Source organism: Pteropus medius, unplaced genomic scaffold (assembly GCF_902729225.1).
Source record: "Pteropus medius unplaced genomic scaffold, Ma_sr-lr_union100, whole genome shotgun sequence".
Lineage (NCBI taxonomy): Eukaryota > Metazoa > Chordata > Mammalia > Chiroptera > Pteropodidae > Pteropus > Pteropus medius.
Genome location: NW_024344370.1, coordinates 14768172 through 14786369, shown reverse-complemented (window position 1 = coordinate 14786369; position 18198 = coordinate 14768172). Strand labels below are relative to the sequence as shown.

The window sequence follows — 18198 nt, the reverse complement described above, 5'->3', positions numbered from 1 at the left end:
TCTGGAAGGTAATCACAGAGTCTCTGCTTTTTAAGTAAGAGATGAAATGGGTACTTTTCAAACCCACCATGACACAAAATATACAAAAGTAAGTAACTTTTAATGAAAACGATTGTCTCTTTTTGAAGGTTAACCGACTTTCATTTAACCAACTTGACAGATTAACAGACAATTTCCAGATCTCTGTAAAATTGAGCTGCTTAAGTCCCATGGCATACTGAATGCTGCCCATTACCAGGCTACTTTAGAGCACACCTTCCTATTTCTGCTTCCACCAGGTAATACATGTACTTACCAACCGTTAGTTGTGCTTATACCAGTTATTATAATTAAGCATTTTAACCCAGTATTACATAAGATGATACAAAGTCGCTTTACTGAAAATAAGTCAAACACTCTGAAAAAACTAAAAACTTGCTGTACAATAAGTCTGTAATGCTGTTGATAGGTTCTGAGACTTTAACAGAAATGACATGTAACAAAACCAATTTTACCATAGAGTAATTGACAAGTTAGGTTCCTACAGCTCTCATCAATGTTATGATGAAACAATGTTGAATGAAATGACATTATTTGAGGACTTGCTGTAATTATGTGTAAACAATGCAAATATAAAAAACGGGAGAAAATCGTAAAAATTTAAGGTCCTATCCTTCAGAAAGTGAAACTAGAAATTATACCCAATGTATTACATAAGGAAGACAGATAATAAGGAAGTCAAAAAAAAAAAAAAAGCAGTAATCCTAAATTAATTTTATTTGTTAATGCCCCTGTTTAACCAACTTTGATTAAGCAGCTACCAAAAACCTTGGTCTCAATAGATGAAAGCTTTTATTGTAACATATATATTTTATCAAAAGCATTTAAGAGTGGCAATGAAAAATTTCCATCACAATTCAACATGAAATGGATGACACAAATTCCTATAAAAATGGTCTGTCATACCAAAAAAACAATCCAGTTACAAATAAGATAAACAAAACTGTAATAATATAACTTACCTACAGTGGCTCTGATCAGAGGAGAGGAGTCACCAATATTGTTTAAACATTCACTTTTAATGAAATCTGTTACACCATTTGGGAAGTTCTGAAAATGTGCTTTCACATTATTCTTCAAAATGAGACCACTCAATGATCTTGTGGGTTCATCTGCAATAAAATAACAATAGTATTGAATTTTAAAGTAGTTTTAATTTCAAAATGTAACAAGAACAGTAACTTTAAAAATGTTTATATTCAAAAATTGACTGCAACATTCTAATAATTTTGCTACTACCAGGAAAAAAACCCTACCATAATAATTTCAAAAGATTAGCTCCATGATTTATATATACTTCGGGGTTTCTCAACCTTGGCACTATTGACATTTTGGGCCAGATAATTCTTTGTTGTGGGGGTGTTGTGCTGTGCATTTTAAGACGTTTTGCACTATCACTGGCCACAAATGCCAGTACCACCTCTCCAAGTTATGACAACCAAAACTGTTTCCAGATGATGTCAAATTGGGTGGGGGAGGGCAAACACACATGATGACTGCACCTGGTTGAAAACTACTGATTTAGTTTAAGCTAATTTACTTTATATATGACCAGTGTACTCAAGCATTATTGAAACCTGATATAAACATCAAATTAGAGATCTGAAAGTATTAGTCAGTAAAAATATCCTATTAAAAAATTAAGTGGACAAAGAATATATGGGATCAACTTCACATACTAACTGCTGTTAATTTATACATTTTTCACTTGCCTCTGAGCTAAAAAAAAAAAAAGGTAAAACAATTTAAAACTTTCCAGAGATATTTTAAACATAGTATTTTATATAAAAGTTTAATTCATAGATGTTAATGAATTTTAAATAAGCAATTTAATACCTGTAGAATATAACTGATGAGTTATCAATTGGCATCACCATCAACATCAGTAATAATTAACATCTGAATGCTTATTAGATACTAAACACTACTAAGTGCCTTCCAAGTAGTTTGTATTTAACCCTCACAACCTTGTGAGACAGAAATTATTATTCCCACTGCACAAATGAAGAAATCGAGGCCTTTGCCAAAGACAGGCAAGGCTACTAAGTGGGGAAGCCAAAATATCAACCTCATGAGTCTGGCTCAGAGCCTGCGCTTAAGGCACTGCAGTCTCACCCTCCTCAAAGGGCTGGAAGACATGAAGACCTGGTTTACTGGCTAGGATATGCTATTACAGCACTACTGTTTCACATACCTATTAAAAAATAAAATACTCAGGCTCATTCCAGTATGCTCCCAAAGTCTGATTGGCATTGCAATCTTCAATGGTGAAACATATGGAAAAGCAAAAAGATAGCAAATTTTCTTTGCATATAAATTACACTCAGGCTATCACAGCAAAACCTAAGAGGTTTTGCCACCACTTAAAAACTTCTGGTTTCAATTATAACCCATTCCAATAGGAAGCTTAAAATGAAAATAAAAAAACTTCTCTTGAAACTTTAAAATTGCTATAAAATAAATGAATACCCAAATATTTAACTTTCTCAAGCAATATTTTTTGTCTTAAGTTAGCCCTTAATAATTCAGTCATGTAATTTTATTTTAAATGGCTTATATATCTGTTTATTAGAAATAAACTACATTCTCTGTCCAAAATCCATCTAAAAGAGCCACCAATTAACCACCTCCTCTTTAAAAAAACTAAGACTTTATTTCACTAGCCTTAATTTGCTCATCAGTAATGTGAGGGAATTAGACACGCTCATCTGAGGTCTCTTCCAGATCTATTTTACTCCACAATTCAGTGTAAACAAATACACGTAAGGAATGGTGAGCATATTCATTTTAAGATGTTACTCATGTTTCTTTTCTAATATGGATGACTATTATTTAATAGTAGACTAGATATAATAAACTTGTATCCCAAATAAATGAGTAAACAGAAGAAATCTTGTATAATACAAATGTAAAAATCCTACAACGTCCTTTAAGAGATGGTGACTAAGAAAAAAAAGAAATAGAAAAAAAAAAAAAAGAAATTTTAGTTAGTGTCAAGAAAACCTGAATAAAACCCTAACATTTTATGGTTTTGTAATTAATAGGTCTTTTGGATGCAGTTACACCCAACCTCTCTTGCTATATTGTTTGCTTTTAAAAATACTTGACATACCCTTATATTCCAAGAAAGCTTTAAGAGTACAATGTTGTAGCAATCTTAATATTTGGAATTTAGGATGAGGACATGACAGAGTAGACAGCTTTGTTAAATAAGCTTAAAATTTAAGTAAAACAATTATAATTTAGAAAAATTCATTATCTAAATACATATGCTTAAAAAAAAGGCATTAATTACAAACTACTATAGTATGTGGGGAAAATAAACTTTCTATATTAGGAAACAATGTATCATAAGTAAATAAACTTTCTATATTAAGAAACAATGTATCATAAGTATACATATCAAACTAGAAATATTAATTGAATTTAAAGATATGCTAATGGAATTTCTAGTTTCTTAAAACCCAAATTTAGTAAGTTTTAATTTCTATTACTTCCCTCAATCATAAATTACAACCCCTACAATTATGTAGAAAATTATCTGAAAATAATTATAAATAAGTCACTATACTGTATATGGATCATCAAAATCTGAATTCAAGATTAGTAAGATTTTACTAGACATTAAAGCCGTTAACCCATTAGAGCTTGAAATTCAAACCTTACAGATGGCATTTTACACAGGCATTTTATTAGCTGAAAAAAGCAAGAGAGGTGAAATGAGGGTCAGAGTCTAAGATTTGTTTCCTAACTCTAAGTAGTGTTTTTACTAACTGCACTATGGCTTCTGAAAAACTAATCACTGAATAGGGCATAGAGTGTTTTCATTTAGAGGCCAGTCATTCAACATTTGAGTGCCTTCTGTGTCTGACAAGAAGGGAATACTCAATACTCAAAAAACTCTATAAGAACACTTCTCACTACAATGTAAACTCCATGAGGGCAGAGAGTCTTGTTTATTTTGTTCACTGTTATTGCCCCTGAGCCTGTAAACTGTCTGGCAAAGAAGTGGTATGAATAAAGGCTAGTGGGACACTTACGTACATTAGAAACAAATGACCATTATCGTTTAAAAATTGGACTAGTTTTCAGGCTTTAAATTGCCACAGAAGCAATTTAAATTTAAAATTGTTGTAGGATAGTTAATGAAAAAGTTTCATGTATACTGTTAACAACTTTTTAAAAAGTTATAAGTCTATGAATAAAAGATCTTGTTTTTCCACTAAATTTTAAAATAGTGCACAATTACATAAAATTGTGCACAATCATATCTTTGGGTGAAAGAATTATAAATGGTTTTTCATTTTGTTTATATGAACTTTCCATTGTTTTCTATAAACACATGTATATTCGATTAGTAAACCCTGCATGCAACCTGTGTATTAAAATCAATAAATCTTCATGATATTCATGTACGAGGATTGAAGCAAAATCTTAAAATAGAGTTTGTAGTACTCTTTTCATCTGTAAAGAACAGAGAACTTACTATAAAAACACCCAATTAACTGAATGTTTATAAATAAGCATCTAAATGCATAGAGTGGTAGTACCTCAAGTCTCTGCTCATTCCATCTCTGTAAAGCAAGTGGTTACTACAAAATGAAATTCTTTGAAATGAGTATTTCCCTTGTTTTTTCGTGGGCCTTCTAAAGACACTTTTAGTAGTTATCAATAGACCCTACTTACCTTCAGATTTTAATTTTGTCAGAACAAAAATCAGGTAGTTGTTAAAATCTGGATATTGATTGAGTTGTTCCAGTTTCTAGAACAAACAGTAGTTAAGGAAACTTCTCAATGTAATCTAAGGAAGAAATTAAGCATTTTTAATCTAAAATTAAGAAACCCTTTTGTGGTATCTTTAGCCTTGTATTTTTTTCTCAGTAAGAATAAGTTTATCTTATTAAAACCATCAATATGCTATTCCAAAAACATACTAGTGGTTGTTTAAATCTCTTAGGTGCTTTATGGCTGAAACAGTAAACTTAGTATTTTTTTATCAATTATATCCGATACAACATTAGCCAAGTTCCACCTTCAGCATGCTCAACATAGCAAAAAGTTTTTTCAAAACAGAATTTAATTTAAACCTTAAAAACCCTAACCAGAAAGGTATTTAATGACAAAAACAAAAGTATCACTAAGAAATGAAGTCGTTTAAAGATATTTAACTTTACAAAATGGCTTTTTAACTTAAAAAACTGTTTTAGACTAATTTGTTTAGAGTTCAAAAATTAAGATAAAATATCATTTATGCACGATCCTGTCAAATTTTATTACATAATATAATATTATGAAATTACGACACTGTAACAGTTTTACAATTCCCTACCACCCCACAAACCCTAACATTTCCAGTGACACAATTTGCAGGTATTTTATTGTTGGCAGACAACAGTGACATCATGCTCTAATTTATTTTTCTTCATGCTCTCTTAACCTCTAATATGCTTTTCAATAACATCCTTAATTGTTTTAACAAATATTCAAATGATATTACTCAATGGATTTAACTTAAAAAATAAATAAATAAAACCAAGATACGAACTCAAAGTACACTGTATTTATCTGTTACATACTAGAAGACCCTCAATGTTTAGTGGAAAGAATGTATACTGACTAGCAAAATACACTATCTAGAAAAATTCCAAGGTACAACTACTTTCTTTAACCAAGAAAAAATGCTATTTCTTTCTTTAGTGCATGGCCAAGGCTAACAGCATGGTGATAAGTTAATAGATTTTTCATAAACATTTCCCGACAAGGTTTACTTTCTTACAACTTGAGCTATCTATCCCTACTATTATTAGAATGGTCTTTCAAAAAGTGCTCAAGCCTATATAAAAACAATAATTAAATACATCATTTTCTAAGGCGACACAAAAGAACATCATTAGGCACTTTGAAAATATAAAGCAGTGCAGATTTTTAAGACTGTTCACCTCTACCTGCTGAAACTTAACTTGTTCCTTTCAGAGAGGGTATACAATGCTCCAGGCACACAGAATAAACTGTAAATCTGTTAGCCCAAACACAGCACCAGATACATAAAAGGTACTTAATAAATACTAAAACAAGCAATTATGATAGAGCTGCAGAAGAAATTACAGTGCGGTTTTGGGCTAACTTAAGAAATAACGGGACACCTACAATTCATTTAGTATCACCTTCTATCACTCTTAGAACTATAATACCAGCTAAAACTGAACCATAACAAGGTTTCAGATACAAGCTCCAATACACCCTCAAACTGCTTCCCTTGGTACTAGTTGTTTTCAAAAGAAATGGCTTAAAAAAAAAAAAAAAAACAGACCATCTGCTCCCCCTCCCATTTTAAATAAGCATTATATTAACCAAGCTAGGTACTTAGCTATTGTAATTTTGTTACAGCAATGCAGTTTTCTTCTAAACTTATTTACCAGCGCTTTTCACGTAATTCTATATAATTATTTTCGTAGTTTTAAATTTAAGCCCAAACTACACTAAAAAGTTTATTTACCAAATTCCATATTAAGTAATTTTGATGCTTATTATCAATAAAAATCAGGAGGCTTTTCTGCAAAAATAGCAAACTTAAGTTTTTTAAAGAATTAACTTCCTTGGTCTTAAAATAACAGATAAAAAGGCTATTTATGATCAGGTGAGTGAATGTTTCCTTCATTGAATCCAATAAGAATTCTCCATTTGCCCACAATTTAGGGCACTACAGAAAGCACACATAGCAGAGGTTTTGCTTAACGATTTCTATCTTGAAAACCGTAGCAACAGGACCGCTACGCCAGCAAACTCTGTAGACTTGAATAACTGAGCCGTCTCGAGCCAAAAGATTTAAAAAGAAAAATCTCATTTGGGAGCCAGGGAGCTTTGCAACAGGTGTTCGCGGCAACAGCCCAGGGTGAGGCCTGAGACCCCATACTTACAGGTCTCCAGCTTTTTTTACGGCAAGGGCCTGGAAGTAACCCCAGGCCCAACCCCGCCGCAATTCATAACCCGCGCCAGCTCCACCCCATTTCTGGCCGGACGCTCTGCAGGCGAGCTCCGAACGCACACAGCGCCCTCCAGCCGGCCTCTCGCTCTGTCTGCATGCCCCACCACGCCGGGAGCATTGTGGGCCGGGGCGACGGGGGTCTGCGCCGGCACTCAGGCCGCTCCTGCCCGCACACTCTCCACCCCGTCGGCAGGTCAACGGCGGGTGGGAGGGGACGTGGCTACCCCGTCGACGCACATGTCGCGATCTCGGGCGGCGGCCCGGAGCCCCAGCCTCCCGCGGACCGGAAGCCGGCGGCCGCGGCGGTCCCCCGGACCCGGGCACGAGGGCCGCGTGCGCGAGAAGCCTGGCAGGAGCGGCGGCGGTGGCGGGCGGGCCTCTTCTCTCCCGTGGACGGAGGGCGGAGGGAACCGGGGAGCGGGAGGAGGGGGAGGGGTGGCGGGAGCTACCCGGCCGCCGGGAGCCAGCCCCGCGCGGGACAAGCTGTGCGGGCGGCGGCGAGGCCTCGGAAAGGATACTTGTTGCACGGTTCTCTGGATGGTGGTGTCTGGGGACTGGGACTCCTTCAGCAGCTGCAGGATTTGCTGAAGCCCTTGCTCGTCAGGTTTCCACTCATACTCCATCTTGGTTTGCTGCAAATAAAGCCAGACACAGGAAGAGACGGAGCAAATGTTACTCCCCGTGCAGAGGCCCGAGGGCTTCCCGCGCCAAGCAACCCCCATCTCCCCGCCCGAACGACCCCTGCGCTCCCCAGACGCCTCGGACCTGTCTGGGGCTCCCTGAAGAAGTCTCGGACCTTGAAACCCGGGGGAACTGATCCTGGCAGCTGGGCCGCCAATGTCTGCTGGTGCCGCCGCGGCCGCCGAGCGCAAGGAGCCGACCAGACTGAGTCACCGCGAATTTGCAATCTGGCCCCTAGATCCGCTCACGGGAGCCCCCTGGGTCCTAATGCCACGCAGTTTTCTACAACCCAACCCAACTCGCGTTCCGTCCAGATTATTACTGATTTTGAGGGTTTAGCAAAAGTCAAATCCTTTAAAACCCCTGCGAAACACCTGAAAAGATTTGATTTTGGTTATTAGTCATTTTAAGTTAACATGGTGAATAATGAAGAATGATTGAAATACAGAAAAAAGCCCGATAATTCCCGACAGCTCAACAATACTTGGAGGAAATAAAAATGTTTACATTTCAATTTTTTATATAGAGCACTACGTACTAAGTCTAAAATACTAAAGATCCATTGCAATCACAAACCTCGATAAACCTCGATAAACACTAAATGTTGCATTTACATTTGCAGAACTTGATTTAAAAAAATGCATTATTTCATAAATTTCGACTTTTGAACTCAGAGTTACATCTGAAATGACCACATTTCACGACTAAGGGCTTTTGGGCTGAAGGAAAATCAAAAATAATTTACAATTGGATAGTGTTAAATTCTATTAAAGTGTTTCCACATACATTTTGATTCTCACTCCAACCTGGGGAGGTATTTATTATTTGCCCCATGTGTCAACTATGAGACAAAACAATCTGAGCATTTTACAATTAATTAGTGATGAGTAGGAGAATATAAGCTTCTTAAGCTATGACGAGTTGCATCTGCTACAATCAATTGAAACTATTATACCGATGATATTTTCATTAAATGCTTAAAAACAAAGAAAGTACCAAGCATAAATTATTTATAAAAACCAAACTGAGTTTGTTGAAAGAGAGTACTTTTAATATGATCCAACTAGTACATGAGGATTTTGGCCGCGGAAATTAGTCCCTTCCTAGCAGGAGTCCCTTCCTAGTAGGGGTTAAAAAAAATTACCTGACGTCATTGATGTCTCTCCTTAGCATTGTTTATCTTTTTCTCTCCCCTTTCCTCTATCCTTCTTCACTCTTATTTTCTGCTTTATATCCTGTAATCCAGCTTTGCTCATCAAGGCTTCTACAAACTTTCTAAACAACCCAACCCAAAAAACTGTTCTTACTTAAACACCAAAACAACAATCATCTGGACATTAACTATTAATAATACTGTAATGTTTTTATTCCAGTCTTCATTCTGTTTACATGTATATTATATTTTATGATAATGGGACTGTCCTGTTTGTTGCCCAACTTTATTAAATATTTATTAAAAGTATTTTTAAAAACATAATAGCATTCTATTATATTGCTGTGCCATAATTTTAATATTTTAATTGGTATAATATATACACAAACCTGTACAAACTATAACCATAAACTGGATGGATTTTTACAAAGTGAACACATCTGTGTAACCAATGACATCAAGATATAATATAGATCATAACCCATAGAATGGTTTCTCTTGTACCCATTATGTCATCAACCCACCCCAAAGTAATCTCTATTATAATTGCTATCATTATAGAGCTCTCCCTTTCCCTCTTTTTACTTAAGAAACTTTTAAAGTTGCAAAAAGTGTAACAAACATGGCTGTATGAGGAAAGTTAATTCAAGCCTACCTCCAAGCTTGCCTCCCTAAATGAATCAGTATTAAGTTTGATGTAAATCCCTCCATACCTTTCTCTATTCTCAAACATAAACATAGTTGTTTTTTAAAGATCATACTACTACACAATTAACTCTACAAATTTTTAACATACTATACATTCCATACCAATGAATGTAGATTTAATTCACATTTTAATAGATCACATTGTTCTTTAGAATTGATAGAACATAATTTGTTCAACTATTTCCTGACTGGCTTTCAGATTACTTCTACTGTTTTGTCATTATGAACAACAAAGCAAAAACGGCTAGTTTTAACCCAATGAGATTAAGCCAAAAGAATGTGTATTAAAAAATTTCAAAGTGAATACCAGACTACTTTCCAAAAAGTTATGCAATTCACACTCACCCACAATATGTCTGTGAGTTTCCCATATCTTCGCCAGCACATTCTTTTAAAAATTTTGTGAATCTAATGGGTGAAAATTAAATTTCTCCTGAAATTGGGGTGTAGAGTGAGTGAAAGGGGGGGGGGCAAAAGTCTGAGCCTTAGTTATGAATTGGAGTTACGACATGCACATCACATCTATTGAGGTGACATTTGGATAGCTGACTTAACTCCTTAGTTGCCCTTCTGAACAAAAAAGGGGTCAGGGACCAATAGCAGCCAAGTCTGAAAGGCATCTTCATCATATCCATCCTGAAGATGACTAGCCCATAACATTCTTACCACATTTCCTTCTTTATCCCTACACTCAAATAAATATAATTCTTTTTCTTTTCAAACAGCTTAGTATTAAGAGTATTTAATCTGATCAGCTTATGATGATGGGATAGGAAGAACTGAGATAAACCAAACCTTTCCCTCACACCTTACTCAAGTTATCTGGAAGGCTCTCAAAAATATTTGATTGGCAACTGCTTGGTAAGAGATCTTATGCCACTCTGAACTTTTGTACTATGTTTTTAATGAGGTAAAATATACATAATATAAAATATAGCATTTTAATCATTTTAATTGTACAGTTCAGTGGCATCAAGTACATTCTTACTGTTATGCAATCATCACATCATCTCTTCAGAACTTACATTTTAATAGCCATTATAATTAGGAAGAATTTTAGGGTAGCCAGAAAGATCACAGGGTTATTTAGATAATAACTGAAGAACTTCAAGATAACCAAGCAGACCAGAATGAGGTAGAAATAATTTATTTCAATAGTAAACTACATCTATATCAATAGAATATCAAGATTAATATTGGATTTTCTTAATATAATTACTATTCTTTTTGCATGCTGAGGACAGATCTAAATGTTTCAAAAAAGGGAAGTAGTACTTCAAATTTTTCTTTTAGAGTACATAAATCATGCCTATTGGTCCATGACATGCAATGGTGAACCCCTGCTCCCCTACCAAAGACATTTCAATAGCCAAGACAGAAGATGGCATCAGAATAAAAAGTATCCTGCAGACAGAAGTAAGTTACTGTAAGAGACCATTGTGGACCTTTAGAAGACTAAAACTTAATCAGGAGTACCAAACTGTTAAGAATTTAAATTTACATAAAAATTGTGAATTTGCTAGAGTTGAGCATGATGCGAAGTAATGAAGCCAGACTGGATGATATAAATATCTAGTTTCTTCCTTGCTGAAGGGACTGTAAAATATAGTTTGAAAAGCGGACAGGAGGTCTGAACTCAACCAACTCAAATTTAAATCCTAGTTCTTCCACATAATAGCTGTGAAAACCTGGACAAGTTAATTAAACTCGGTCCCCAACTATAAAATGAAAACACACCAGCTCTGTAATAGAGTTATAGGTACCTGCCTGGCATACAGTATGATTTTAAATACACTTTTTAAAATTGTTACATCAAAGGTTTTCCAACGGAAAACCTTAACTTCTTTTCATGGAAGAGGCTCTTCATCACCTCCAGGGACAGCTTTATCTCTTACGAATAAAACTCCAACTTTATGCTCCATCAGTAATACCAACTGCACTTTTTAAACCTCTGAGCCTTTGAATAGGGATTTTGTCTGGAATGCCCTCTTTAAATCTGACCATTTGGCAAACTCCTTCTCACTCTTTAGAGTTATGCTCATCTGTTCAATTTCCAAGTATATTAAGAGTCCTCCTTAATCAGTCCTCCAGCACTGATACTGAATACTATTTCTCTTCAGTGACATTATTCCAGGACCTCCACACAAGACTTGTGTGGGTTTTTTTTTTTCCACTACATATCTATAGTTTATAGCTATTTCTATTTTAGGAACTATCATATTGTATCATAATTATTCCCAGGTCTGTCTTAGCAACAGATCGTGTGTTCCTTGAGAGCAGAGACAGTGTCTTTTTGCCCTCTTTGTCTAGCAAAGTCTGAATCAATAGTTGTTAAAGCCATTAATTCAACTGAGTAAATATCAAGTTGAGCAACTATATGCTCAGTGAGCACTGAAGATTCAAAGGTGAGTAAAATGCTGTTCTTGCCCCCACTAAGTTCTCATTTATTGAGAGAGACAGATGTGCTATCTATGAATGAAGTTATGTGAATAAAGTGTAATAGGAAGAGAGAGGAAAGCAAATATATTCTGCCAGGAAAGAGAGAAGTAGTTTTCCCCCATCAGTTTAATTTTTTTTTTCTTTTTCCTAATTTAAATTAAATTCAAACAAATATTTACTATGTAGTCAGATGTTTCCACCTATTTGCTGTTGCCTTCAGTGATGAGATTTCCCAAAATGGTGAATGACTCTTGGTAAAATTCCAAACAAAACAAAGTACAATATTCCTTCAATAATAGTAGTTTTGTTCCTGGAAAACTCAATATTTAATTAAAATTCTAAAAAAAATTCCACATGCATATGTAAAATTGCACAGGGCTCTAGGCTCTACAGCTATAAATAGTTTTTTTCACCCATATGACCATCTAGTGGGACTTTCAAAAGTCATTCAGGGCTCAAGGCAGTTCTTAAAGGTGAACATCTAGCATCCCTCAGCCCTACCTACTAAGTGGCAATAGCACTTCCAATTACTACGACATCATCCAGAAAAGTACACTGCCACAGTACAGAACAACTACGGCAGAGAGGATACAAGGGCCTGTGGGGACATCATGCTAACCCATTTAGGAAGTCAGGAAGGGACTTCCTTGAGGAAGTGACTTTTTACCTGAGATCTAACAGGAAACATCAAAAAGTGAAAGTGAGAGGAAGGCAAGGGCCAGGAGGACCTCATAGACTATGTTAGGAGGTTTGGACTTTATCTTAGGGTTAAAAGAAAGCTTGTTAAGGAGGTTATGAACTGATAAAATATATTATCAAACAAAACTATGGAAAAGGATGATTACTCCTAGGAAGTAGAAACGCAGAAGGAGAGGTTCATCTTCTGCTGTTCAGCATAATGTTAATTTTCACAATAAGTATAACGTTTTTATTATAAAAGTGATTTAAAAAACCCTTCAGGCTACAATGTGGAAAATCACTGGAGGAGCAGGAGGAACCACAGGAAGATCTAACTGTCCAATCTGCATTTAAAATGGCGTTTGTTATTTAGGGAAAAGGCTGTCATGTTTCATAGTAAAACACTACCAAAAATTCTGGTATTTAAATATTAAGGTCTTAAACACATCTTTTATTTTGTCGATAATAGTGAGAGCTAATTTTTTTGAGTACCAGGTAGTATCCTAAATACTTACATTTGTTAACTAATTTATTCCTCAGAACTCTATGAGGTATTAATGTTAACTACATTTTACAGGTAAGTAAATTGAGACACAGAGAAGTTAAGCTACTTGCTCAACATTACACAGATAGTGACAGAACCAAGATTCAAAAACCCAACAAAAGTGGTTCCAGAGTCCAGTCTTTAAGTTCCCGATATACTGCTTTTCAACTTCTGTAAATTGGGAAACAAATCATAAATAAAACCATTGTATATTAAAGAAATAACATGTATTTGGTGATACCTGTGTAGTGAAGTAAAAGAGAAAAGTAAAAATCACATTTCTCTCATAAAAATTACAATAGATCTAAGAAAGCAGTATGTATATAATGTGAAACTATAATAAAAATGAAATATTTCAATAGCATTGAGTAAATGAGTTCAAACATTCTAAATCTAATCTTCACAACATCCTTTTGTTGTAAGTAGGGACAAGTATTGTCTTCACATTTGACAAACAGATCAATCACAATACAGCTTAAATAATCTGCAGAATCATTTGCTAACTATGAATCATATCTGTAGACTTCCAAAGTAAATGTCTCTTATGCTGTTTTTCTTTTTTCTTTTTTTTTTACAAAAAATTCTATGATAAACAAAGGGGAAAAAAATCAGAGATATCCAAAGAGTTAAAAAGAGCATGCTATTTATTAAAACTTATTTAGTAAAAGTTTGAGAAATTTAACCAAAGTTCAGGAATGAAGTGAAAGTCTAAAGGCAGCTGATTATTAACTTTTAAAATGTGAAGTTTTTCAATGTCAAAGAATTGGATTGTCGAGGGACTTGTTAAATTGTAGCAATCAGTGGAACCAGAAGTCCTTTTAATCTAGATTTTCTAAAGTAATCAGAGGTTAAGGATCAAAAGGAAGAGAGACAAAAGCAAAAACAACTTTTGAGCCCAAAGTACTTGAGAAAATGAGCTCAATTAGATTGAAGGACAGGTACCACAGCATACAGACCCTCTCTTGTTATATGGTGCTAAGCTCATATTAGGTTTTAAATTGTCCTCGATGGATTGATTAGGGTGAAAAATCTAGTTCACCACTTGGAAGAATTATGCTAAAAGGTGAAAATTATAATCCTCTGACATTACAATTTATTGTCATCTAAGAACTGAAAGATTAACAGGAAAAAAAAAAAAAGGAAAATAAATAGGTACTAAGGGAAACTTAAATGTATTCTTAGAGTGCCCTTTCAGAAAGACCTTTGAAGATGACTAAACATGTGACTCAAATGCTAAAGTTTACAAACATTAAAAAAAAGAGTCTAGTATTAAAGTGAGCAGGTGATAATGAAAACGATCTCAAAAGTCAACCCAATCTATAACCAGGTACTCTCTAAACACCCCAGTTTATTTAATATTCACAATAGCATTATGAGGCAGATATTAACTCCATTTTATATTAACTGAAGTAGCCTGGCCAGCTAGTATGTGGCAGATTGGGCATTCAAAACCAAATGTGATTCCAAAGTATGGACTGTGCCTCGTAGTAACAGCAACCTTTTTATTATTTATGAAGTGCTTCAATGCGCCAGTCATTATACTAAATTTTTTAAATGCACAATCTCATTTAATGCCATAAGCAGGGACTATTATTAACTCCATTTTACAGAAGAGGAACAGGCTTAAGAAAAGTTAAGTAATGTGTCCAAGGTCACAGAGATAATAATGAACAAAGACAGGACTCAAGGCATGATGTACTGGTCTTTAGAGCCTGTGCACTGAACAATGCTGCCATATAATTCTCATTCTGCCACCTTCATTGACATGTGACTAACCCTTAACATAACTGTTGGATAGACTTCTTGGGAAGTAAAAGACTGATAGCAGTAATAACTCCCATTTAACTTCTGACCACATCATTTTCATCACCAAACCACCAATGCTCTGTTGATTTCTATAGGAGATTTAACTATCGCCATTGAGCTCATTCTCCATATACGTTAACCTACTTAAACCAGTGGTGCTCAACCCTAACTGCAGATTATACTCACTGGAAAAAAAATATGATGCCTGTTCCCTATGCCCTCACTGATCTAATATAGGAGTGAGGCTTAGGCACCTGAGCCTGGTTATCTTTCAACAACTCCTAGGTGTTTCTAATATAAAGCCAGTTGAGAACAATTAACTTAATAAATCTGCTCCTGAAAATTTTCATTAGATTCTTACTCTAATGAGAAAGAAGAATAGAATGCAAACTATACTAACATCAAAACATCACTAATCACTAGAAAAATGTATTTGATGAAAACCAAAACGTAAGAACATACTGTTTAAAGTTACCTCATAATTTGCACTACCTAGAAAGGCCTGCATGTGTTAGAAGACATTAAGTACAATATTCTTTTACTTTGTAATTTATCAGTGACAGAGGCTGGGTAAAGAGTTGCACTTAAGTTTTTAGAAATGGAAACTTGGGCAAAGTCAAACTATGGGGCAACGAAATAAGTTGTTGCTATATTAAGTAAATTATAAATAAAACATACTGGAAAATTATGATCCTTGATTGGCCAAACATGATTTAAATTCATATATCAAATCAACTTATCTTGCAAATGATAACCACATTTTTCTTCAAATGGCAATATTAAGTCATTCACAAAACTGAAAGGAAATCTTTCTAAATAATAAGCCTATACATTAAAATACAAATATACAAAATAAGTAAATTAGGTTCCTGATTCTTTTAACATTATAGATTCATTAATTAGCTTTACTAGGGATCTCCCCATTGTTACATTCAATTGACTATTGCCACTGAGTATGTCAATCTTACTCCAGCAGTTTTCATTTATGTGATATCAATTTAAGAAAAAAAATGCTGTTTTAAAGTCTCCTCTGTTATAACATTATAAATTCCATTTCAGTTTGATGACTGACCATTGCTAAGTGGTTTTAAGAAAATACAGTGCTTACTAAATTTAACTACAAAAGTTAAATGTAGTAACATCACTGAAACTGTTACTACACTGTGAGTCGAGTAACAGTTTCAATGATGTTAACCTACTAAAAGTCACTTGTCTAGTAAATGTTAAGAGTTGGGTTAGATGGCTAAAAGCTTCCCAAACTTCTGGAGAGAAATGAACATCCAGATTCATGAGGTCCATAGGACCCAAGATATGTTAAACCCCAAAAGGACTACAACAAGACATTGTAATTAAATTGTCAAAAGTCAAAGACAAAGAGAGAATTCTGAAAGGCACAAGAGAAAAGCAACTTGTCACATACAAGGGAGCCTCAATAAGTCTACCAGCAGATTTCTCAACAGAAACTTTGCAGGCCAGGAGAGAGTGAGGTGATACATTCAAAATACAGAAAGGAAAAAAACTGTCAACCAAGAATATTATATACAGCAAAGCTGTCCTTTGGAAATGAAGCAGAGAAAAAGACATCCCCGAACAAACAAAAGGTAAGGAATTTCAGCATCAGCAGACCTCACTATAAGAAATGAAAAAGAGCACTGATCAAGCTAAAATAAAAGAATGTTAATTACTATAATTAAAACATAAATGAGGATAAAGCAAAAACAGATTCTCTAAGATTGTAATGGTGGTATGTAATTCACTTACAAATCTAGTTTAAGAGTTAAGAAACAAATGCATTAAAAATAATCATAGCTATCATACTTTGTTATTGGACAAACAATATCAAAAAGATATAAACTGAAACATCAATGACCTAATCAATGACCTAAAGTGTGATGGAAGGTGAAATAAAGTAAAAAGTTTCTGTATATTACTGAAGTTGTCATCAAACAATAATAATTGGAGACTTTAATATCCCACTCTCAAAATGAACAGATCATCAGCCTAAAACAGGATACTATAAATAATTTTATGTAATCTTCATGATAACCACAAAGGAGAAATCTGTAGTAAATATACAAAAGATTATGATAAAGGAGTCACAGCATACCACCACAAAAAGCCATCAAATCACAAAGGAAGACAGCAAGACAGGAAGAAAGGAACAAAGGATTTACAAAACAGTTAGAAAACAATCATTAAAATGACAACAGTAAATCTTTACCTATCAATAATTACTTTAAATGTAAGTAGATTAAATTCTTCAATCAAAAGACAAAGAATGGCAGAATGAATAAAATAAGAAGATCCAACAATATGCTGCCTACAAAAGACTCACTTTAGCTTTAAAGACACACATAGACTGAGTATGAAGAGAGAGAAAAAGATATTTCAAGCAAATGGTAACCAAAAGCAGGAGATAGCTGTCCTTAGACAAAATAGACTTTAAGCTAAAAATGGTTTAGAGACAAAAAAACTTCATCATATTATGATAAAGGAGTCAGTATGTAAAAAAAAATCTAACAATTGCAAATTTTTATGCACCAGACATTGGAGCACCTAAATGTATAAAGCAAATATTAACAGAAATAAAAGGAAAAATAAGCTGCAAAACAATAATAATTGGGGACTTTAATATCCTGCTCTCAAAAATGAATAGATCATCTAGAGAATAAGGAGGCAGCAGACTTGCATAATACTATAGAACAAATGGACCTAACAAAAACATATACGAAACATTCTATCCAACGGCAGCAGAATACACATTCTTCTCCAGTGCACACAGAACGTTTTCCATGATAGATCATATGTTAGGCAACAAAATAAGCCTCAACGAATTCAAGATAGTAAATATATTGAGTATCTAATCACAATGGTATAAAACTAGAAACCAATAATAGGAGAAAAGCTATAAAACTCACAAATACATGGAAGTTAACACACTCTCAAACCAATTGAGCAAAGAAATCAAAAGACAATTAAAAAAAATCTGAAGACAAATGAAAATGGAAACACAACATACTAAAACTTATGGAATCCAGTAAAAGCAGTTCTAAGATGAAAGTTTATAGCCACAAATACAGATATCAGGAAAAAGAAAGATAAATAAACAACCTAACTTTATACTTCGAGGAACCAGAAAAAGAAGAACTAAATCCAAGGTTAGCG

At 34.5% G+C, this 18198-nt stretch overlaps 1 protein-coding gene across 3 annotated transcripts in view; it reads right to left on the bottom strand.

Moving 5' to 3' along the window:
* TNPO1 (transportin 1) overlaps positions 1 to 18198 on the bottom strand; it is an 84925-nt gene that overhangs the window by 44829 nt on the left and 21898 nt on the right. Inside the window, exons 1-4 of one of the 3 annotated variants that reach the window (XM_039870178.1) lie at positions 7790 to 7947; positions 7543 to 7656; positions 4726 to 4801; positions 1002 to 1151 (exon numbers count right to left, since the gene is read on the bottom strand). In XM_039870178.1, coding sequence (XP_039726112.1) covers positions 1002 to 1151; positions 4726 to 4801; positions 7543 to 7647 — 331 coding nt within the window. In that variant the 5' untranslated portion in view covers positions 7648 to 7656; positions 7790 to 7947. Of the gene's footprint in view, positions 1 to 1001; positions 1152 to 4725; positions 4802 to 7542; positions 7657 to 7789; positions 7948 to 18198 lie in introns of those variants that run through there. The other 2 variants (XM_039870179.1, XM_039870177.1) reach the window with 2 other exon arrangements.